The sequence below is a fragment of the Neltuma alba genome, unplaced genomic scaffold (assembly GCF_004799145.2).
Source record: "Neltuma alba isolate B1F8T4 unplaced genomic scaffold, ASM479914v2 tig00013489_pilon, whole genome shotgun sequence".
NCBI lineage: Eukaryota > Viridiplantae > Streptophyta > Magnoliopsida > Fabales > Fabaceae > Neltuma > Neltuma alba.
In genome coordinates this window covers 790-26814 of record NW_021637718.1, presented here as the reverse complement: position 1 = coordinate 26814, position 26025 = coordinate 790, and the positions used below count along the sequence as shown (strand labels likewise).

Below are 26025 nucleotides of genomic sequence, written 5' to 3'. Positions count from 1 at the left end.
TTTCCAGCACCAATGGTCGTATTTGGCAACTGTAGATATAACCTTCATTCCATAGCTCCATGATATGAAATTAACAGGGTTCTGTAAAAATTACAAGATGGGCTCCCAGCCATTGTAAAGGCATATGTGAGTATATCACCCCTCAAAAAATACATGTGTCATATCATAGCAAGTTTATATCGTAAAATCAGGTACAGCAGATTTTCTTTCCTAAAGAGTGCTACATGTGGCAGCTATGTAGAGAAGAATCTACTCATTCTTCACTTTTCTTATGAAATATAAACTGAGGAAGATGAAAAAAAATGGCTGGCTTCAACAACCCCTGAATTTCTGGACAAACCAAGTCATCTCCTACTTCATTTATCAGTATAAAATCATCTAACATGATTGCAAATCTGGGATGCTACAATCTTCAGCCTGCTTTCACCTTCGCTGTGTAGAAACTCAGTTTCTTGAACATTCATCCTTCAAAATCAAAAGAAGTCATTTGGCTTGCCAATTTTAATATTCTTCCGAGTAAGGAATTCTGTTATGGCATTCTTCTGCCAGCCCTTGAAACTCCTGCGAGGTGATGGTTGAGGATAACCAATAGCTACTTAGAGACCAGAGTGTTATTATAATTGCAAAAACAAATAACTGCTATAATAGGTTACGAATCATCACACATCATTAAAACATTCTCAAATATTTTTAGGAAGTAGTTCAAGAGAGAGCAGTGGGAAAAATATAGAACCAAAAAGGAAAAATACAAAACAAAACAATGGCCCAGCAGAAGCTTACTTGTGGTCAAGATGGGCAATAATTTCACCGCCAGGAAAACCAGCTCTCGTGGCCTCATAAGCAGCAGTTATAGACGCTCTCCAAGTCCCACCAATCTCTTTCTCACCTGTTCCTGCTTTTGACTGGCTTGGATCATCCATAGGCAAGGAATATCCAGAAAGTAGGTGACCCACCCAAACGTCGCCTTTCCTAGCATTGCAAGAACAGAGTAAGTATATTCATATTCCACGTGACCCTGAAGAACTGATAGAGTGGGAAATCATAAATAATTTGTCAGCATCAATAGGGCTTTATTAGATATCTAGATGTTGCGTCACCAGAAGACACGCATCAATCAAATAAAGCAGAAGTTGAGGTCGAAAAGGTTTAAGAGGTTTTAGAGAAGCTGGATTTTCGTCAATTTGAATTTAACCTTTTGTTTTTTATACGTGGTCATACTCAGGAAATTCAATTTTTTTTAGAAAAAAAATTAGAGAAAACACAAAGTAGCTCTTACTCAATGACTACTTACATGACTACATCCATATGCCGAGGTGCATAATGTCCACCACCCATCCCAAGAAGGATTTTCTTCTTATCATTCTCCCTACAGCAGGACGAGAATCAAATTTAAGTCAGAGAAACTTCCCGATAAGGAGAAAGCTATTATAATCAGAAGTCCAAATTAAGCATATATTGATGTTACACCCATTAACAGGATGACAGAATAAGATCCTGAAGTTAACCAGAAGTGAAAATGAGATGACCGCAGTCAGACTAATTTCTTCTATCCCATTACGTTTTCCAAGATGGGAAGACCTCATAATTAAATTATGGGCACCAGATTCAAAAAATTGCAGTGAGAACAGTCACTAAGTTCATATTGAAGACAAACAAATCATGCAAACCTTGCATTGAACTGCATAAGAATTAGTACCGAGCAACCAATTTTTTTTTTTAGCTCAACGGTTCTACCTGTTCCAGTTTCCTATATCTGCCCCTCCTCCAAGCCCGAGTCCTTCCCAGACTAACTGCAAGAATTCAAACAAGAGAAATTCAATAAACAAAATAAATTACCACTTTAGAGCAGTCTATCTAATGATGATATTGTTTATTTGTAATTAGATTTAAAATTGCATAGAAGAAATTTTGAAAGGAAAAAAAGTTATTCATGCAAGAACATCATAGATACTAATGCACGGGCTATAATTGAAAGGGCATAAAAGACCACTGGACCTGAGCAATAACTTCAGCAGCATCCTGCCTCTTCCAATAGTCTTCAGTACTTCCTACACCAGAAAGAGAAAACCCATCGTTCAACAAACATTAAGAATAAGTTTAGCTAATTGCTTCTTCAGTAAATTTTAAAATGTATCTTAGGGCATGGCAGCCACAAACTGGCAAAGAACCAAAGGTAAATATGTAGTTTATAGGAAAAGAGGAAAAATTATGAAGAAAAGAATCTCGAGCGTAGCACACGTGAAAGACCAGGGATAACAAGCTAATCAAAAGGAAAGACGAGGCAAGAAAAGAAGGATTGAACAGAAGTGATAATATTTGGACAGGAAATTATGCTGAATAAAACAGATATTTACTAGTGTGGACCCAGAAGTCAAGTAAAACCACAGAATTAGGAAATAAAATTTTCTAGCTGTGACCTAAAATGGATTGGACAGGGGTCATAATGTTGGACGAGAGATAACGTAAGCCCATATGTTAAAATGATTTGAGAGTGAGTAGGGTCAAATTTTTAGGGACAATGAAGATCGTATATTGGAACCATTGAAGCCACCATAAAAAGGATTCAGAGATACGTTCAGGGTTAAAACAATGAACAAGAATTAGGGAAAAAGTAAATGCACGTTACAGGAGATTTTCACATCAAAGGACAACAGTGACAGCAAATTATACTGCTAGGCAAGCTTCTTTTTCATTGCTCCATCTTTTTTCCACATGGAAAACTGAAAAAGATGGCACCTTCTTGACAAATAACACGGATTCAACAAAGAAGAGAAAACACTAAAAAAAAAAATTAAGACAACCTCAGCCTAATAACAGTAGAAGCAAAAACCTAGCAATTTTTTATACTCGTTTTAGCAACTAATGGATCATGCAGAATGCTCTTATTATGGTATAGAAAACATCAAAACTGTCAACTAAAATAATCTGAAAGGCAGAAAAAAGAAGCACTCACCAATCTCTAGAAACATGGTTGGCTTATTTGTCAATGGCCCATGATGAGTAGCCTCCAAAGTGATCTAAATTGAGGAAAAAGAATTTGTCTAAGAATCTTTCACAAAACTAAAAAAATAATGATCAGATCATTGGCTAAAAGGTTAATGATGCAATCATAACAAAGCTATTGATTGCCCATTTCTAAACTACGACCACAGTGGGATCATAAACTAGGGAAGAGCATTTATCATCAGACAAGAAACACCAGAAAATTGAGGGAAAAAACGTAACCTAAATTCCAAAGAAGTAAAAGGATACCTCGAATTCAGGGACCAGGTTATGATCTTGAGCAAGTTTTTTCAAATGCCGAATCCAAGGCCCGATCCGAGGGCTCGGTATTGCTGCCCATCCAGGTTTTCCACCTTGAGGTGGAACATCACCTTCACGCAAGTGAGGCACCCCTACGAACACATAACAATATAATGTTATATACAGAACTTTTCACTTCAGAAGAAACCCAAAAGGTTCTGCAAGAAAGTACCAATTGGGTGAACGGTGAGGGCAGGTTTATTAGAAACTGCGGTGTGCTTGCTGAAGAAGATGACCTCATCGACCACCTCCCCTGTCTTGTCCTCCCACCTCTTGTCCAGATCGTCCTCTTCCACTATACCCTTCCCATGCAGCAACACTCTAGCACCTTGATTCACGAAGCTGTTCATGTCATCCTAAATTGACCCGACACGACAAAGTGACAAATCAGCAGACTGGAACAATGAAAATCGGGATGATGGATTCGAAAAAGGAGAATCTTTCAAACCTGGAAGTGCGGTCCGGGCTGCCATCGGGGCTTCGCCAACAAGGCATTGGCCGGGTTGATCGAAGCTGGGTCGGTTGTTGTTGCCACCAGTAGTACCACCATTGCCTCCTTTGTGTTCTTTCTCCGAATTTTTTTCTGGGTCGGGGTTGAAGCTGGAATGATGCATGCGATCTGAATATAATGATATATATAAATGTTCAATTTTTACGCGCAGAAGGAGACCAACTTGATTTTGAATACTAGTAAGGGGCTCGGCAGGAAATCTGGCAAGGGAAGGGTGTGGGGCATCTCCAATACGTGGGGCGGGGGCGCCCACGGGGAGGATACTAACAAACAGTAACATTTAACTGTCGCTGGAGGTTGGGCTCCATTACTGCTACAAACTACTTATGGGCTCGACAGCCCATATTATTGTGTTGGATCGAATGATTAATCATGTTGCCCAAAAGGCTTAAGGGCCTGTTTGGGTGTTCCCCAAAACCATGGTTTGGGAGGGATGTCACCCAAACAACATCAATTTTGGGCCAATAATCTGAAACCATGATTTTAGGACAAGTGAATTCATTCTGCTTCTGACTCAAATTGAAGAGTATGATTGTGCTTATCAGAATAAATCTCAACAATAATATGACTTTAACATCCCTCAATTATTTTTTTATAAACATATTTAATCTTATATCTTATAAATATATATACACATATTAATTATTTATTAATTACATTATCTTATGTATTATTAATTATATTGGTAAAAAATATATTATTAACAATTTTATTCCTTCAAATTAAAATGTATCATAAAATCTATCTTTTATGTAATTATCATATTAACTTATGTTTTTTTAAAGTAATTTGTATATATAAAAATTGCTTCTGATAATAACTATCTAAACACGCTCATTTCTCAAAATCACTTTTTTAAAAAATCTATTCTTCACAAAATTTATCTCCCCATAATCTATTCTCCAAAAACTATTCTCCAAACCATGGTGGTTTCATCCAAACACCCCCTAAGTTTCTGGTTTTTTTGGTCCCAATTTAGATGGGTGGAGATTCAAGCTGTAATTTTGTATCCCACTGGAAACACAGGGGAATCAAGATTCAAATTTTCCATGCAGAACGAGAATAACTTGATTGTGATTTCACTAAGCCATTCAAATTAAACTTTAATTATAAAATTAATTTAATCCCATAATTTTGACTTAGTGTAAGTCAATTTTAGCTATTTATCTGTCAATCCCAACATTTGATAACTTTGACAGCTCAAGACTGTCGGGCATTGAATATAAACGTCTTTCCTAAATAGGATTCTAGATGTTAGCATCTCTTAGAAGGGGTTCAAACATTAATTCAATATACTGTCAGGAGTTAGCCACTTTCACTAGAACTAACCCCAATAGTATATAATTACTTTTTTTTTTTTTACTAGGTATAGGTATTCTCTTATTCAGTATACATCCCGGTAGGAATTCAAACAAGGAGACACATTCATTTTCATAGGCCGGGCTCAATTCAAGGACCACAAGGTAGTTAATGGACCGGAAAGCCCATGTAGATGTTTCATGCAACCATGAAATAATAACCAATGCCAGATTTACCATTAAGAGTGCTTATCAATTAATTGAAGATACGACCCGGTTTTTAAATTGATATGGCAATGGAAAGGAGCTGAGAGGATTAGAACCTTTTTATGGAGGATTTATAACAACAAGCTACCAACAAATGCTGGGAGAAGCACTTGGTCTTCTAGTTCGCCCCTTTGTAATTATTCTCAGGAAGGAGTAGAAGACATTCTGCATATTTTGCGCGATTGTTCTTATGCAAATAATATGTGGCTGGAGAACCTCAAACAAAGATTTGTGCAACCTTTCTTTTCCCTAAATTTGAAAGATCGGATTTCCCCCAACCCTAAACAAAATCTAGGGAAAGTTGATAATGATAACTGGAGTCTTTTCTGGGTGTGGGAAGTGTGTAAACTCTGGAATTGGAGAAATAGTGATGTCTTTGATGAAAACTTTGTCAAACCTCCTGATCCCTCCTCTTATTTGAAGAATTGCAGGAAATTTTTTGCTCTGACAAATGAACCTTGTGGAAACAAAGGTCCAAGTTTAATTATGCTGCTGAAACTTCCTATTCTTGGACGCCACCTCCTATTAATTGGGTTAAACTGAATGTGGATCGTGCCATGGCTATGGACTCCAACAAAGCTGGTTGTGGTGGTTTGCTACGTGATTACAGGGGTCAATGGATTGCTGGTTTTGCTCACCAAGTTGGTATTTGTAGTGCCCAGGAAGCTGGAGAATGGGCCATTTATAGAGGTCTGAATTTAGCTTGGGATTTTGGACTTAAACAGGTGATTGTTGAGTCAGATGCAAAACATTTAATTGAGCGTATCACGAGACAGAACCGAAACAATAGTTGCAGCCTTCTGTTCATTCAGACTCAAAACATGCTGAGTTTCAACTGGAATATCAAGTTAGAATATATCTGAAGGAAAAGAAACTGCGCCGCTGATCATTTAGCTAAGTTGGGAATTTCACACTCTCAACTTTTTGATTTTTGCCCGCATAGTTTAAAGGATCTGATAGAGGAAGAATGTATGGGATGCAACCCCAGTGACGTTTAATTCTTTGGGCTCTAGCCCTCGTCTGTAACAAAAAAATAAATAAATAAATAAATAACCAATGCCAGACAGGACACATCATTATCAAACAAGGAGACACATTCATTTTCATACCGAACAAAAACTAATTAACCAGACCTAACTACTACTAAGACTAGGTAGCAGAAAACATTAATCATGCCCAGACATATTAATTCACAAAATCTTGCATTCAACAAATGGTGTCCTCATGTGTAAAAGTAAACAACCTAAGCTAACCCCATAATAGTATAGTTTTGGGGAAGGAACAGGGTACGTGTATTATTGATTGCTTGTAAGAGCTAAAAAGGGCATGTTTACATGAAATTTGCTTAAGTTTGGTCACACCAAAATTAGTCTATCTGTTCCGTTGGTAGGTCGTTGCATTATAGAGCCTACCCACCATAACTTCTCTTATTGTACCTTTTGTTTTATTTCCCCTCATGCTTCACGTGTTTTCTTTTCTTTCACTCATCTTTCCTTTATTTTTATTAAATTAAGCCCCCCATGTGGAGTTTTTTTGTGGCCAAATAGGGAAAATCTCCGATTAAAAATTTTGTTGGTGAAAGGGACCTGAATTAGAGTATCGGCATTATGTGTATACAAGATTTGTAGAGAACCCTTGCGTATGAAAAATTAATTATTATGTGGCTCTCACCAGTAAAATTTTTAAATGGAGATCTGTTTTTTCTCCTTAATTTTTTTTAACTTTTTTTTAAAAAGGGGGAAATTGCTTGTGAATATGAGAATATTGAGAATTGGATCCGCAACATTATTCTTTATCAATTAGCTGTGCTTTTCATTCTGCCGGAGGGAAAGTAATTTGTACTTTTCAGTTTTTTTATTCTTTCGATAATTTAGTGTGACAGTTGCTGATATGTTTTTAAGGGCAATTTTGCATCTCATGAGGGCCAATGGACTATACGTTGCACACTTTAAAGTTGTCGAAATAAATAGTATTTATATTAATTATTTCCGTGATTTTTGTATATGTGCAATCAATAAGTACCCTTCATTCATTTTTCTTAATTTAGATTAAACAACGTGTATTTTCTCAAGGTTAAAATATTCATAAATAACTTCTCTAAATTTATAATTGTGTTTACTTGAGTATGGGCCAGGGTGTATAAAACCATCTGCGTGCGGCCTGCTTTTGGTTTTAAACTAAATATATTTAAATGTCTTTATGTTTTAAATAAAATGAAATGTGTAAAATTTGAAATTTCCATAGCACTTTTTGGCCCCAAAAAAAAGTCTTAAATTATGTGTGAGTTCTATTATTAGTTTACTACTGTATTATTCAAAGTCACATGCATGAATGAGTTCAAGGGAAAAAAATAACGTCATATATTAGGATAGAATGGGAATCACGGAGTTAGAAGTTTGATGCTCTCATTTGATCCTTTTTGCATGACTTCCAACATGTTTTTGCTTACTAATGAATGCATTAGATTGATAAAATTTTTTAATTTTACCCTTGTTAAAGTTTCATCTCTATTTATATTTACAAATCATTCTCATATGATGTCTCTCCATTTTTTTCTCTTTTCAATAAGAATTAAATAATAGGTAAAATTAAAAAACAATAATTAAATAATAAATATGCTACAAGTAACATACCACCCTGGTCTTATTTATAAGTCTCTTGTAGGACAAAATTTGTTTCTAAATATAAGCCATTTGCAAGGTAATTAATGTACGTTAATATACTTTTGAACAAAATAATACTCCCTCCATTCCTTATTATAAAAGACATTTGATGCTTATGGCATGTTCCTATATATAAGAGACACTTAAAAGTTGTCTCTATTTTTTGTTTGATTTCTTATTTTACCCATATTTATTGTTTCCAACTCACACACTCTCTCTCCCTCCCACTTCTCTTTCTTTCAATAATTTAATTGTCCTCTCTCATGCTCTCTCTCCTTATTAATGAGGGCATTTTTGGAAAAAAATTATATCTTTTACACATTAATTGTTCTTAACTAATTTTAACTTTTTTTTATCAACGTAATTCGGTTATTTGTCTCTTATAATAAGGAACGGAAGGAGTAATAAATAAGAGGGGAAAATGACCATGTTGTCCCTGTTCCTTTCCATTCATGGAACGCGCTTCGTCTTTTCATTCAATACTTTCCAAATCATTACTTTAAAAAAAAAAAAAAAGTATTCAGGTAATTTGATATTAAAATTACGTAAATTAAAATTTATGAGACTTTATAGACGCATTAAACGTGCCTATGAACTGTCATTCTAACAATCTAACCCCAGTTTTCGTTTTATTTGCACTTTTATTTTTAGTTTCATTCCTATTAAAAATTCTTTCGTGATGTTTCAAATAATTAGGGAGAGAAATGTGGCCGCGGACTTGTGGCATGCGTATGAGGTTGAAATTTGACATGTTGGGGCAGAACATGCGGGGTTATGATAAGAGGATGCGATGCCGTACATCAAACCAGGCGCTTCTTTTCATTCTGGTCAATGATGTCCCATCCATTAATTATCATATTTCTTTACATGTTTAATATAACAATTGGTTTAATATTTAATTTAATTTTAATTATAAAATATAATATATTTTGTCTCTCATATTTATTTTTTTAAAATAGTAACTGTAGTAGTTATATACATTAAAAGTTCTACCAAATAGTATTACTAATTAATAGAGATGATTAACAAATGTATTATAAGGAAAAGAACATCTATTTATTACAAATAAACAATTTAACAAACTATCTTAATCTATTTAAACTAATCAACTAGTTTTACATTAAAGACCGGGGTTAGCATTACCTTCTAGCCTTAACACTATAAGAGTTAATAACTGATCTAAAGAGAGAAATTAATTAAATTGGTTATTTGTCATAAAGATGTGATGATCTTTCTAAACTATCTTTTTCAATCCTATGTATTATAAATTCCCTTGTAATTAATAAAAATGTTTTAAAAAATAAAAATAACAAATTAAAATATTATACTCCTACAGTTCTTAATATAAGATCCATTTAACTAATTTGATTAGATTAAGGAAGTTAGGTAAGTTAGTTAATTATAAGAAAAGTGACACATTTTTCTTAAAATACCATAATCATCTTTCATAATACTCCATCTCCCTCTTCTACTTGATTATGGTTGAGGGAATATCCATAAAAGTAATTTAGAGAAAATTGATAAATATGAGAAATGAATCTTATATTTAGAACCAAAATTAACTTAACAATTGAGTCATATATCAAGGACGGAGTATTTAAAACTAAGGTTCCGTTTGGATCAGCAATTGGAAAAGTAGCTTATTGAAAAAATAGCTTATAGAAAAGTGAAATTGGATAAAAGCTAAATTGGATAAGCTGAATTGTGTTTGGATTAGAGTTCAGAAAAGCTAGATTGCAAAAGTAAGATTGGTAAAGGTTGTTGGATTGTGATTGAGTAAAAGTAACTTTGGTTGTAAAATGACCAAAATATATATGAGTTTTAATAAATAATAAAACATGATTAAAAAAATAATTTCACATAATACAATGAAATTAAAATAATTTAATATGAAGAAGTCATAAAAAATATTTTAAATATAAAGTGAAACATGAAAAATAAAAGTATATTTTTAGGAGCATATTTAAAAATAAAAATATATTTCTAACTTATTCATTACTTTCAACTAATTTTAACTGATTTTTTATTATCTACAAATTAGTTATTTAAGGCTTATAATAAGAACCAACAAAAGAGGTAATAAATTTCTTAACTTTTTCTCTCTCCATATTTCAAAAGCTATAAGTTATAAGCCATAAGTTATAAGTCATAAGCTGTTAATTTTAGCTTATAGCTTATTGTAGCTTTTCAGACAAAAGTTCGATTATAGAAAAGCTGATCCAAACAGACCCATTATGTCAATCGAGCTTATAGAGCTTATAAGCTACTTATAAGCTCAAAATAAGTGATGTCAAATAGGCACTAAATCTAATCCGAATTAATTTTTAAATTAAAAGCCGAAGATACAGTACTATAGTACCAATTTATATGTCAGGGCAAGTACTGCCTCAAGTCACCAGCTTCAGGTTAACAAAAAAAGAAGAAAACTCACTAGCTCTCTGTCTTTCCGTAAGTTGCTTGTCCCGAAAACATAAAAGATAACGGAGGAGGGGAAGATTGAAGTAACTAATTACTGTTAACTGTATTTCTTCACGAAAGGGGCCTTATCTGGGGCCTCTGGTCTGCAAATTATTAACTCTGATATTTAATATAAAAACTAATTTAATTTTTAATTAATTTAAGTATAAAATCCTAATTTATTTTATTTTTTATATTTGTTTATATTTTCTAAAGTAGTCCTTGTAGTAATTATACATATTAAATATTCTAGCAAATAATAATTCTAACTAATACACATGATTACCAAGAATATTCTAAAAAAAATAACATTTATTTTTTATAAATAACTAATTTAACAAATTTTTTTTTAATTCACTCGAGTTGATTAAGGACAGGAGGTAGTGTCTCCGATGCTGTTGCTCAGCGTCTCCTAGCTGCAGGAAACTTCGCACGGTTTTAGTTTTGTCTTTTTGCTCGTTAATTTACCAGCTCTTATCTTTATTTTTAATATAAAAACCAGTTAACTAATTATAATAGATTAAAAAAGTTTTAAATTAGTTACTTATAATAAATAAGTACTGTTACCTCCAGTCCTAATTATAAGAGTCAATTAACTAATTTGAAGAAATTAAAGAAGTAAGTTGAGTTAATTATTTGTCCTAGATAGGTATTGTCTTTCTTAAATTATCATGGTTAATCAAGTGTATTAACTAAAAATATAATTATTAGAAGAATTATCTTGAAAAAAATTAAGTAAATTTGAGAGAAAAAGTGGATTAGAGTCTTATATTTAGGATCAAAATAAAAATTAAATAGAGTCTTATATTAAGGACCGGAGGTAGTATATTATCTTTTTTAAAATATTTTTGTTAGTCATGTATATTAGCTAGCTAACATTTAATAAAATATTCAATATGTACAACTACTACAAAATCTATTTATTAAAAAAATAAATATGAGAGATGAAATAAATTTGAGTTTTAGAATCAAGTTGAATGTCAAATTAGGTCTTCTATTAAAAATAGTAGGGAGTACTACCTCCGGTTCTAATTATAAAAGTCAATTGACTAATTTGATAAGATTAAGAAAATAAGTTGAGTTAGTTATTTATCCTAAATAGGTGTTGTCTTTCCTAAAATATTCTTACTAATCAAGTGTATCGACTAAAACTTTTATTATTAGAAGGGCTACTTTGGGGAAAAAATGTATAAATATGAAAGACAAAATGGATTGTGGTCTCATATTTATGACCAAAATAAAAATCAAACAGGGTCTTATATTAAATATCGAAGGTAGTACTCCTCCGGTCCTAATTATAAGACCCAATTGACTTATTTGAGGAGATTAAGGAAGTAAGTTAAGTTGGTTATTTATAATAAATAAATGTTGTCATTTCCAAAATATCCTTGCTAATTAAGTATATTGGCTAAAACTATCATAATTAGAAGGATTATCTTGGAAAAAAATGCATAAATATAAGAGACAAAATGGATTGGGGTCTTATAATTAGGACCAAATAAAAAGTCAAATAGGGTCTTATAATAAGGACCGGAGGAGTATATCACAAAACATATTTTAAAATATTAGATACATATAAAAAAAATACTTTAAAGTGTTAAACCTTAATCCATAACATTATAATTAAAACGCAAGGTATAATAAATTTTAAATTTTAAGGAACCACGTGTTTCAGTTTCAACACTTATAATGTAAGTGTAACGCGAAGGACGAATCATGTCATTCCCATGCCAAGCCCCGTAACGAACTCTACCGGCCTCCCCCTTCGGCCCTTCCCATATCCATCCTAATAATGCCCTTTCTCTCTCATCATTTTATTATTTTTCAGTAGTAACAGTATTTCTTGAATTATTTTATTTATCAAGTGCAGAGCAAATTATGGGAAAATATTGATAAATTCATGCTACTATTAATGTGTTTGTTTGAGATAGCGTTTAAAAATATTTATAAACATGTTTTATATAAGTCAAGATAAAATTCCTCTCATATACTTATCTTATATTTTATAAATTACGATTAAAAAATTACTTATAAACCATTTTAAATGGATCTATTATTGTACCGAAATTCAAATATGAATATGTACTCTACTGTATAGGATTACTTTTGATTCTAATTATAATACCGTATTTGTAAATTATAAAATATAAACAGGCTTTATAATTAATAGTTTTTTTTTTTTGGGTACCCAATGGGTTATATTTATTTTAGTAAGGGTAAAAACAGAATGACAGGGAAGGATGATTTTTATAAAGATGATGATAGGGGAGCAGCCCTACCTGCAAGTAGACAGCATGTCATGGGCGAAGGGATTCGTGGGCCCCACGAGATCTGGTTGGCTTTTTTGGGGGCGTGTGGACCCCACGAGCCTGCAAAAAGCTTCATCTCACTGTGCCCCCCGCGTTTATGACGTGGGAACGCCACCCGCATGGAACGTGTTGGCTGCTCGCCTCGGCTTTTTGCCTTGCTTCCCCTCTACGTGGGGACCACTTCTTCCTTCTCTTCGATACCTATAAAATAAAATTATCTAATTTACATAAATTAAACAAAATTAAACATCAATATTACCACCTTTTTTTGGACCAGAGGATCAATATTACTTTCTAAAAGTGTATCTAGTAACAAGAAATATAATATAAGACTTAATTATTAAATTAATCTTAGTTTTAAATATAATATATATTTTTCATATTTATTGTTTTTTAAAATTATTCTTAATAATATTCTTTCAACTATAATCTAGTAGGAGATTAATGAATGATATTAAGAAAGATGATTCTTGTGCTTTAGAAAAATATATTATATTTTTTATAATTAATTAACTTATCTAACTTCTTTATTCCAGTTAAATTAGTTGAATAAGTCTCTCATTAAGAATCGGAAAAGTGCTTAATTTTTTCATATTACAAGACTTGTAGATAAATCACATTGTTTCTTATATGGGTAAAGTTATATTTAACACTCTTAGTTGTATTTTGTTGCATAGATGCATCTAACAAACCAACATCTGATCATATTTTTTTCTGCACCAGAGTAGTAGCATCTTAATCTTATTTATAATGCATATAGCATTCCAAATATTATAATGATGGATGTAACTAAAAAATATTTCTCTGGTTCTCAATACATGATATAATTGTTGAGTTAATTTTGGTCCCAAATATAAGACCTATTTCTCATATTTATTTATTTTTCTAAATTAGCTTTTTGGATACTCCCTCAACCATAATTAAGTGAGTGAGTAAATGAAGATATTAAAAAAAATGATTATGATGTTTTAAGAAAAACATTTCATATTTATTATAGTTAACTAACTTACGTAACTTCCCCAATCTAATCAAATTAGTTACATAGGTCTTATATTAAGGATTAGAAGAGTAATATCGGGATATTGGATCTAATAAAAAAACTATGATCAAAGTATACTACTCCTCCGGTCCTTATTATAAGACCCAATTTGACTTTTTATTTGGTCCTAATTATAAGACCCAATCCATTTTCTCTCTTATATTTATACATTTTTTTTCAAAGATAATTCTTCTAATAATGATAGTTTTAGCCAATATACTTAATTAGCAAGGATATTTTAGGAATAACAATACTTATTTATTATAAATAACCAACTTAACTTACTTCCTTAATCTCCTCAAATAAGTCAATTGGGTCTTATAATTAGGACCGGAAGAGTATTATCTATAAATAAGATTATACTCCTCCGGTCCTAATTATAAGACCCAATTGACTTATTTAAGGAGATTAAGGAAGTAAGTTAAGTTGGTTATTTATAATAAATAAGTGTTGTCATTCCTAAAATATCCTTGCTAATTAAGTATATTGGCTAAAACTATCATTATTAGAAGGATTATCTTGGAAAAAAATGCATAAATATAAGAGACAAAATGGATTGGGTCTTATAATTAGGACCAAATAAAAAGTTAAATTGGGTCTTATAATAAGGACCGGAGGAGTAACTCTGAATACATTTGAAAAATAAGATAAGACGATGGGTGCATTTATCCTTTTTACATTAGCAATCTTAATTAGACATAATTTTCGAACAAATGTGATATGAAATTTAAAATAAATTCCATCTTTGATGATTCATAAGATATTTTTTTTATACTTTTGATTTTAAATATAAAACTCTTATATATATTAATACAAAAATCTCATATTTAGAATCAGAAGAGTATTAATTAGACTTTTTTTTTATATATATATATTGTAGACGAAGTGCTGATTTACTAACCATGGGGATGATTCTGCGGAGGAATAACTACGTTACATAATGACTGCGCGTACGGACAATCTCGTTAACCTGACGAGGTTGTCCTGGCACAATTTTACGTGTTTATTTTTTAATATTTTTTAACCAAGAAAAAAGGACTAAGAAATTGTATCAATCGAAGCAACGAAAATTTCGGTCATTGAAAATGAAGACTGGTTTCAGATTTAGTTATCCGGTTATTATTAAATCAAATTCAATCCAATCATTATAATTTAATTAAATATACAAAAATATTTGTATAAAGCTTTAGATAGAATTAATATTTCAATAAAAGATACTAATCCCAAATAAATGCAACATTTATGTGAAATCAGATAAATTAAAAAAATAAAGTTAATAGAGCACAAGTATAATATAAGGTTAATATATTTTTCAATATCTAAAATTTGACATCATTTTGATTTTGGTCCCCAAAATTTTAAACTAATATTTGTTTCTAAAATTTAAGTTTATTTAAATTTTGGACTTCGAAATCTAACCTCGGTTTGATTTTGGTTCTTTTTTTATGGACCAAGAATTTTAATATAGACAAAAATGAAGTCAAATCTTAAGGGTTAAAATCACTGATTTTAAATTTTAAGAATCAAAACTAAAATGAGGTCAGGTTTCATGAATCAAAACTGTGGGTTTCAAATTTTAAGAATTAAAACTAAAATAAAATCAAGTTTTATGAATTAAAAATTATATTAACCCTGTAATATGTTGCTATTTTCTTGTACAAGATTGGATATGTAACCGGAGGTACTAACTCTTAATATAAAAGCTAAATAAGATATTTATTTTGGTTTTAAATATAATATCTTAATACATTATGTCTTTCAAACATGTACTCATTGATTGCATATGCTAAGGGTTTTATCAAGCCATATTTTCCATGGATATGATTAACAAGGGCATTTTAGAAAAGTCAATACTTATTATTATAAATAACTAAATTAACTTATTTGTTTAATATCTTCAAGTTATTTGAACTTTAGTTTTTATTATATGGCATTTCTAATTAATTATTAAATACCAGAGAGTGATAGTTAAATGATCACGCTTGTCACAAATTAACAAAAAAATTTAACAAGGCACATTATGTTTTAATAAGTAAGTTCTTTGAAAGTTAAATTTATCAACGGGTATGACGGCTGACTATAAATTTTCAAATTTCTCTTTGACCAACTTCTTGTAATGCTCATTCTCAAGTGACCAGCAACGAGTAGCGATCTTTTTCTCAGAAAATTTAAGGGATGGTATTTTATTACTACCTTTTATTTTTAATATAAGACATAGTTAATTAATTTAAGTAGATTAAATAAACTATTTGAGTTAGTTATTTATAATAAATAAATATTGTCTTTTTTAAAATATTCTTACTAATAAAGTGTATTGGCTAAAATTATTATCATTACAAAGACTATCTTAAAAAATAAATAAATACAAGAAATAAATTAGAATAAAACCTTATATTTAAGATTAAAATAAAAATATTCTTATATTACAAACCGGAGGTAGTATTTATTATCAAAGTATAATTTCAATTCTCTCCTTTGGGGGGGGGTTATTTGATTAGCCAGATTCCAAAGTTACATGAAAATACTTTATTTTTTATGGGTTGACCAAATTTCACTGGCCTTTGTCTTCTGATAACGTGGAAGGGAGAGAGAGTGGGACCCGCCAATACCAATGAGCTGGCAAAGTCTTTGTCGTTTTGACCTCTGACCCTTTAGATACCCCGAGAGGCAAGTTTGGATATTCATGTTGCTTCAATTTGGTTGCACAGGACAACAATCTTGTTATTTTATGATGATGATGATGTTTCAACTTTCAAGCCTTTTTTTTTTGTAATTCAGAAATTTATATAGTTTTTTATGCTGAAAATGGTATCAGATTTATTATATTTATGCTTATTTTTTAATCAACGAATCTCATATGGTCTAATTAAGGTGAAACTGTTTATTATATCAACCAAAATATATGATCTAATTAAGTTGTTCAGATTTGCAATGGCTGAAAATGTTGTGACGCCAAAACAGGAGCTGCCGCAGCAGATGACATGACAGGGGAGTCTTCATAGACCTTTTGGATTTTTTTCAAAATAAAAAAAAATAGAAAAATTGAGAAGGATGAAAAAACAAGGACCCATCCCCCACACACGTGCTAGGCCCGTGACTCCCATGCCAGCTCGAGGCTGACAGTGCTGTCTCCATGTCACATGCGCCTGTGGGCTGTGCGTCTCGTTCTCGAAAGATTAAAATTAATCAGCCTTCCCCCCCCCCCCCCAAAGGGAAAATTAAATAACTCACCTAATAGTAAATACTCTTCCGGTCCTTAATATAAGACTCAATTTTTGAGTTGGCTTTGGTCTTAAATATAAGACCCATTTCTCATATTTATCAATTTTCTCTAAATTACCCCTATGAATACTCCCTCAACTATAATCAAGTAGAAGAGGGAGAGGGGTATTAAGAAAGATGATCATGGTGTTTTAGGAAAAATGTGTCACTTTTCTTATAATTAACTAATTTACCTAACTTACTTAATCTAATCAAATTAGTTAAATGGGTTTTACATTAAGTACCGGAGGAGTAATTAATACTCTGCGATCCAATGAGTTTGACCGTCGACCTAGTTAGCATCTTATTAGTACCATCTATGGCGCCTCCAGCCAACTAACTACCAACGGAACGACGGTTACAAAAGGTAAAAACAAACCCCTTGCCAAAAAAAAAAGAAGTTAAAACCAAATAAAGTGTAAGTCAGCGATCAAATTCATTGAATCCTAATTCCGTTTAGCCACCCGTATTGATTACTCCTCTGGTCCTTTTATAAAAAGTATTTGTAATGTATCACAACTTTTCGTATTAACTATTTATTAAAATATATTATATCTGATTTTTAATATAAAATCTTATTTAATTTTTATTTTGATTATAAATATAATATCTCAATCTATTTTATTTATTATATTTATCTATTTTTTTAAAATAGTCTTTGTAATAGTGGTAGTTACAGCAAATAATATATTTAAGTAGTAAGAATATTTTAGAAAAAACAATACTTATTAATTATAAATAACTAATTTAACTAATTTTTAATTTATTTAAATTAGTTAACTTGTCCTTATATTAAGGACCAGAAATAGTAATAACTTTTTATCGTTGCCTCAATTTATTATAGACATAATAATTTAACTAATTTTTTTAATTTATTTAAATTAGTCAACTAGTCATTATATTAAGGACTAGGAATAGTAATAACTTTTTATCTTTACCTCAATTTATTATAGACACCTTTCAAAAAATAACTATATATATTATAACAAATTAAAGACAAAATAGTATATTTATGTTAAAAATTTAATAAAATAACTTATAAATAGAATTAAAACATTTTTATTTTATAAATAGGATCAGAGGAGTATTTCATCATCTCCTAAATTCTCCCTTGTCCTTTATTCAACATATCAAAATTTGAATTTTTTAAATAATTTTTGCCTCCAATTAGTTTTTTATTTTCTCTCTCTATTTTTTCTCATATTACATTCTCTTTCTTCATTTATCTTATTGTATTTTTCTCTCTTTTTTCTCCCTTATTAAATAAAGACATATCTAATGAAAAATAAGGATATACTTTGAAGAAAATGTTCTGTTTTCACATGTTTTTTTAACTAATCTTAACTATTTTTTAAAAGAAAGAATCTCATTTAAATCTAATTAAAATATTGAAATTCAAAATCAGGTTTCACTTTGAACAAATTTCTAATTAGGTCAAGACCCCTAATTAGATATTTATGAATATTGTTATAAGACCAAAATACCCATCTATAATTAAAATATAAACTATTTCTTTTATATTTTTCTTCCTTACAGATTCTTTTCCTAAAATAAGAAAATAATAAATTATTACACTGTTCTCAATTCAAAATTTGTAAGAAGTTTATTGTCTGAATAAATTGTCCACTCTTAAAATGTAGGTGTATTCTATTAAAAAAAGTACTCTCTCTGTCCTTTATTATAAGATCATTTTAACTAAATTGAGCATTTTAAAAAAATTGTTAAAGCAAATACAATTTTTTTCAAATATACCCCTATATATAAATTGGTAAATGTGAGAGAGCAATAATGAAATAAATGAAGAAAAAGAATGTATTAAGTGCATTAAATTATGAGTAAAATATATAATAATGTATCAAATACTTAGACAAATTCAAAAAAGATCTTATAAAAAAACAGACCTATTCAAAAAATTAGATCTTATAATAAGAGATGGAGGGATTATGTGTTTAATAAAAAAAATTGTGTGCATGTATATTATTAAGTATGCGGAAGATGGATTAATATTAAAACTGAACAGAAATTAAATTCATCCAGAATTAATTTAATAGTGACCTACACTGTTACATTGATGAGAGTGCTAGAGAAATTATTAATATGAATCAAGGATCGTGTTATAACTTCATGTCATCTGCTGAACATTTACTATTTTCAAATTTTAGGAAAATTTGAAAAAAAAATTTCAAGAAAAATTTTTTGTGAGGAAGAAAAATATAAAGGCAACAACTTATATTATAAGACTATAGAGGGGTATTATAGACTTTTAACAGTATTTATAAATCTTTAATTAGGCCCCTTGACCTGATTAGGGATTTATTCAATGTGTAACCTAATTTTAGATTTTAGTATTTTAGTTGCGTTTAAATGGAATTCTCCCTTTTTTAGACTGCATACTTTAGTAAATAATATCTTATAAAATGGACTGGAGGGAATACAAAAGCAAGATAACTAAGTAAAAGAAAGTAAAGCTTGTTAGCTTAGTTTGTACTCCTGTATTAATTTTAATTCCCAGTTATCATTCAAAAAGCAAGATAACTGATTTTTAAATACTAAAAAAATTATTAAGTTGATTATTTATAATGATGAGACTAAAAAAAAAATACTTACCTAAAATATATGATCCTTTCTTGAACGGATCTATCGCGGACAAATCAAAAGAAGTGGCATATCAAACTGAATAATTCAGTTATTTTGTTCTTCTAAACACTGCATTTCAAATTACTGCAGACTAAAAGTTAAATTCACTGTTAAATTTATGATTTGGCATACTATTTTTTTCCTCTCAAATATTGAAAGTGATTTGTTTTAATGACTTTAATTTTGATTGCCAAGTGCCAATCATTGAATTAACATCCTTGGATTGGAGATATACTATCACGTTTTTTGCCCCTTGGTTTCACAAATAATATTATACTATCATCAATCAATCAACTAACCAATTAAATCTTTCTTGGTCAAAAAAACTAATTAAAATTTTTCATTGATTTAGGGATATGATGATTTGGTGTGATGAGATTTCTGCCATTGATTATGGCTCGTTTCTTTTCTTAATTAAGTGCTTCTTTAGATTAATGGTGGATAATTAATTTTTTATTGCACAAAATCAACATGTAAGAAAAGCACTGTCTCGTCAAGCGCAATCATATTTTTCCTTAAGTGTTTTTCCATTGTTTTAAGTTACAGTTATATTATGAGCGAACTTTTATATTCAGAACCGAAGGTAATATGATGTCAATTTTAGTCATTTTGCTGCTTTGTCTTACTTGACTTCTTTTAAGGTTTAACGACAGATATCAAATATTAAATAAACTAAGGGATCGATTCTATGCCAGCTATTTATCGTGTTGAGAAAAGATTCATACAAATTTTTTAAAATTATGAGGGATTTTTTACTATCAATTGGTAGGAAATTCTCATGCTTATTTATGATTTTTCTTCTACTGGTGTTAAAGGTAAATTTTAGTTCCTTTTCAGTTGTTTTTTTAAAAAAAAAACAAATTTTATAATAATAAAAATTCAATTAAAGCAAAAATAGATCTAATTGAATTTTGACGTATAAAATGTTATCAATCAACATTACTTTTTTACTATTATAAACTTCATTCATACATTTTTTATTTACTTCCATCAACTGTATACATCGTCATCACATCAAAATGCATGCAAATTAACTTAATTCCTTTAATTTGGACTTGGTATAGTGCTTTGTAAAAATTAATCCATGTACGGTTGTTAAAGTTAGTTATGAATTTGTCATTTGTTTGATATATTCCATGTATTGTAATCAAATATTACCAAATGTTACATGGTCCAATATATATATTACCTCTAATTCTAATTATAAGAGCTGGTTGACTCATTTGAGTAGATTAAAAAAATAAGTTAAATTAGTTATTTGTAATAAATAAGTGTTGTCTTTCATAAAATATCCCTATTAATTAAATGTATTGGCTAGCACTATTACTGTTTGAAGGACTACCTTGAAAAAATATATAAATATGAGAGATAAAATGGATTGGAGTCTTATATTTAGAATTAAAATAAAAGTCAAACGAGATCTAATATTAAGAATCAGAGGTAGTATGTCACAATAAATTGATAATTTTTTTAAACATAATTATTGCACTTATAGTTTCAAACTTATATGATTGGTGGATAATTTAGCATACTAAAAACAATTTATTGATCAAACGAGGAGGAAGCGAGGGGCACTAGATGGATAAAGCATATACATATATATAGAGAGAGAATTGGAAAAAAATAAATTTTTGCAGTTTTTACACTCCCTCTTTTAGAAAAAAATACATTAGATTCATACCGAAAAAATACATCAGAGTATAAAGAATATTAATTTTATGCATTTGGATATATTAATGGAGGGAAAATTCGTTAAAAACTAAGGATTTGACAGTTGAGCGTGAACAAACAACTATTTCAGATTCAAGTCTCCCGCACCAAGTAGACATGGACTATAATAATTATTGAATTTAATTTAATATCCAAAAAAGAAATACTACCAATTAATTAAGGTTAAGTTGATACGGATAGTCTTATTCATAAAGACAAATTAAAAAGAAAAAACAGAAAAACAGATTCCGACTTTGATTATGTTAACTGTATTTGCCCTAATAAACCTATTTCCTTAAATACTTTTCTGTTGGCAGTTTTGCACGTGTTTTTTTTCCTTTTCCAGAAAGTTTGCACGTGTTTAATTAATAGTACAGCTTAAAGAATTTTTATGCTTATAAGTATTTTAATTTAGTCATTCCATTTCCCCCCCTCCAATTCAATCTGATTTGTGCTTTTTAATAACTATTAATTCATGAAGTCTTTTATGAAAAACGAAAACAATATATTGAATTTAAAATAATAAACAAATGATTTTGATATGTTAAAATTATTACAAGAGTATTCATATTTGTCCTAATTCAACATGTATTTTTTTTTGTCGTTTTCTTTTCTTATTTTTCTTTTTATTTTATTAATTATTAATATTTATTATGATTACAATCATATATTTATTATGATTAACTTAACTAATTCAATACTATCTCTGATCCTAATTATAAGAGCTAGTTGACTAATTTGAAGAGATTAGGAAAATAAGTTAAGTTAGTTATTTATAATAAATAAGTGCTGTCTTTCTTAAAATATCTTTGCTAATCAAGTTTATTGGCTACAACTATCATTATTAGAGGGACTGCCTTGAGAAAAAATGTATAAATATAAGAGACAAAATGAATCGGGATCTTATAATTATGACTAAAATAAAAGTCAAACGAAATTTTATATTAAGGACGGGAGGTAGTATCAATGTCTTTATCACTTGTATTAAGATAAATTACACGTTCTCAAAATATTAATTTAGAACTAATTATATCAATAAACTTTAATAACACAAAAAACCTTAATCATACTCATATTTTTGAATTCTTAACGACAGGCAAAATGAGAGAGAGAGAGTGAGATTGGAAAGTATGAATCTTTTGCATTCTTTTTTTTTTAAGAGATTTGGATTGGCCTGAGAATCTTCTATGTATCTCTAAAAATATGTAAAGCGTATCTTTTATTTTGGATTGCCCAACACAAAATTCAAAGATTCATTTTCGTCATTCATTCATATTTAAGAACCTTAATTTAAATTACTTAAATTTAATCTAAATAGATTAAACTGAATACATTATCTGGTCATCTTCCGGATAATTAGATAATTTTTACAGGAACGCGTCGAAAGAGGATTTGGCAATTGGATGTTTATATTCCTTTTCCGCATTAATTAATATAAAATAATTTTAAATTAGATTCAAATGGATCATTAGTTTCCTGTTTTATATCTCGGATTTCTATGGGTATATATGCACGCTTCACTTTTCGCCACACTCCCTACCCAAGGCTCTGCGTCAAGCGAAGCCAGAAGAGTTTTCGTTGAGAAAATCAAAGAATCCTCAGGAGCTATATAGTAATGGGTAGGTATAATTTTTTAATTCTTTTTTCTCGTTCCTCTTCTTTCTTCTCTTTCTCTGTGATATAGATTCATGTTTTCTGTGTTTCTTTTCATTTCTTCCATGAATAAGTGAGTGGGATATCCCAGTTAGGTGAGATGGGATTTCTGATGTTTCTGGGTTCACTGGTGAATTAAATCCGTCCGTTTTGTTTGTTTTTAACATGGAACACTCAACTACGTTACCCTTTCTTCTCTGTTTTCCCTTTTTGGGAAGTAGTCTCACTGGTTTTTCTTTTCCAAGCCGCTTGTTGCTTCTGTAGTTTCCTACGCGTGTTTGACTCTTCCTCTCTTCTCTGTGTGTTCTTCACTCTCTCATCATCACTCTCTCTTCAGAGCCGAATCAGCCTTTTGATTTCATTGGTACAATGGGTTCCAGTTTTGGTTGTTTCTTGTGTGCCTATGCCTTCGGGTTTCTGCTTTCTTTCTCTGTGTTAACCCCTTGTTTATGAATTGATGAGTTCGTTTAACTTTTTCTTTTCATTGACTATGGAGATTTTATTTATGTACATAATTCCTCTAATTGGTTGTTTTCTTTGATAGCTTTTTCTCGGAGGCTGACATGTCCGTTAGTTTTTCTCATTATTACGACGACTTTGACAATCTCTTCCGAAGATTAAACCCACCCAGGTAAGATTTCATAAATTAGTAGAACCAAATCACCTCTTAAAATTAAATTTGATTTATTCCTATTTTATCATCTTTTATTTGATTTTCTTATCCTTTCAGGGTTGTAATTGATAACGAAGCCTGTGATAATGCCACTGTAATAATGGTTGATTATGCAAACAAGCATGGAATACTCCTTGAAGTCGTGCAAATCCTCAATGATCTCAACCTTATCATAACCAAGGCTTACATATCTTCCGATGGAGGATGGTTCATGGATGGTAATACTACTTTCCTTTTATTTTTCTGTTTAATTTTCATAACCACAGCTCTTACAACACAGACTGACATTTTTCTTGTCAATTTATCTTCCAGTTTTCTATGTCACCGACCAAGATGGAAACAAGGTTACAGATGAAGCTGTTCTGAATTACATACAAAAGGTTGGTGGTACTTAGGTTCATTTGATGTTCTTGTGCTTTCTAATGTGCACATCCAATGACTAGTGATTGCTTTGCTATCCTACGTTTATAGAATCTTGGACCAGATTCTTGCTGTACGTCTCCTGGGAGATCTGTTGCGATTAATCCATCAATAGACTTCACAACGATAGAATTATTGGGAACTGATAGGCCTGGATTACTCTCAGAAGTAAGTGCTGTTCTAACCCACCACAAGTGTAATATAGTGGATGCAGAAGTCTGGACACACAATGCTCGTGCAGCTGCCGTGATACGTGTGACTGATGAAGAAACTGGCTCTGCTATTACTGATCCTCATAGGCTATCTCTGATCAAGGAGCTTCTGTGTAATTTGCTTGCTTCTTGTGACAGCAAAAAGGGAAGAGCTAAGACTGTGGTCACTGATGATGTCACTCATACTGATAGAAGGCTCCACCAGATGATGTGTTCTGATAGAGATTACGATCGAGATCCTTTTGATGATGATTTTGATAGGAGGCAAAGGCCTGATGTAAACATTGTCCCTTGTTCTGAGAAAGATTACTCTGTAGTCACCATCCTATGTAAGGACAGGCAAAGCTTGTGTTTGACACAGTTTGTACTTTGACAGATATGGAATATGTTGTTTTCCATGGAAGTATTGATGCCCAGGGACTAGAAGCATATCAGGTATTGTCCTTTTTTTTTTTTTGCCACTTCTTCCCGGACACAGAAATGTTGGCTTAAATAGACATGATTTAATTTGTTTGAATGAATGTATCTGCAGGAATATTTCATTAGACATGCTGATGGCTCCCCGGTAAAATCTGATGCAGAAAGACAAAGATTGGTCCAATGCATTGAAGCTGCCATAGAGAGAAGAGTATCAGAGGTGAGGTTCTTTTATATATATTAATGAATCTGCAATTGCCTTTTTTTTTGTCTGGAACGTGGCCCATGTTACACAGTATTTTCCCCACATAGCATTTTGTCGAAGCTGATAATGCTACAACTTTACTTATATTCTATTTCTTGCGTTCTCAAAATTCATGACTTAGTATCTAAAATTTCATCATGATTAGCATATTTTGATAGTTTCTCATTTGTTGGATTAAATGGTGTACAGAAACTCAACTTGTTTTTATCATCTCTTTCAGGGTGTGAAACTAGAACTCTGCACAGCCGACAGGTTCGGACTACTTTCCGATTGTAACAAGGATATTGAGAGAGAACAGCCTTGATGTGACAAGAGCACAAGTGTCCACAAAGGAAGGCAAAGCTGTGAACACATTCTACGTTCGTGGCGCATCCCGTTGCCCTGTTGATTCCAATTCCATAGAATCCATTCGCCAAATCATTGGCAGCAACATTCTCAAAGTAAAGGGAATCCCCATAACTGCAATCCACAGAATCCCAGGTTCCTCTTTGGCGGCATTTTCAAGTCCAGATCCTTTGCAGACGTGATCAAGTCTTATAGTTGATGAAATTTACATGTTTGCTTTGTCCAGCCAAACATCGGCACAGAGAAATTAGGAACACCAACACATTCTCAAAAGCAGCATAGACAACCTCAATCTCCTCTGATTTTTCCGTACAGCAAAGCTTAGCTATAGTTTCTCACAATAGATCCAACCATGCATTAGATGGAAACTAGCTTTACATGATGAAAGCGTAGAGAAACCTCAACTGTGTAGGTAGGCCCTTAACCATGTCTCTCTGTATGTAAACAATTCAATGTCCCTATATATAAATATTATCAATTACTCTTCATTTTTCTGACATTCACTTCTTTATCTCCTGCACTTATGTCACATGATTTTGCATTATAAAAGACGAGTAAATAAGAATATCATTGTCTCTAGCTTCT

The 26025-nt window shown here is 30.9% G+C and overlaps 1 protein-coding gene and 1 pseudogene across 1 annotated transcript; one reads left to right on the top strand and one right to left on the bottom strand.

Moving 5' to 3' along the window:
• Positions 1-19: 19 nt before the first annotated feature.
• On the bottom strand, positions 20-4031 carry LOC114737728 (D-aminoacyl-tRNA deacylase-like). The gene is made up of 9 exons (XM_028925685.1): positions 3752-4031; positions 3476-3659; positions 3253-3395; positions 2954-3017; positions 1996-2048; positions 1735-1790; positions 1292-1366; positions 781-969; positions 20-561 (listed from the first exon to the last, which is right to left on the bottom strand). Exons 1-9 carry the CDS (start codon positions 3851-3853, stop codon positions 474-476), a joined length of 954 nt encoding a protein of 317 aa, XP_028781518.1. The 5' UTR covers positions 3854-4031; the 3' UTR covers positions 20-473.
• Positions 4032-23985: 19954 nt separating this feature from the next.
• LOC114737729 (ACT domain-containing protein ACR4-like) lies at positions 23986-25739 on the top strand (annotated as a pseudogene).
• The last annotated feature ends 286 nt before the right edge of the window (positions 25740-26025 follow it).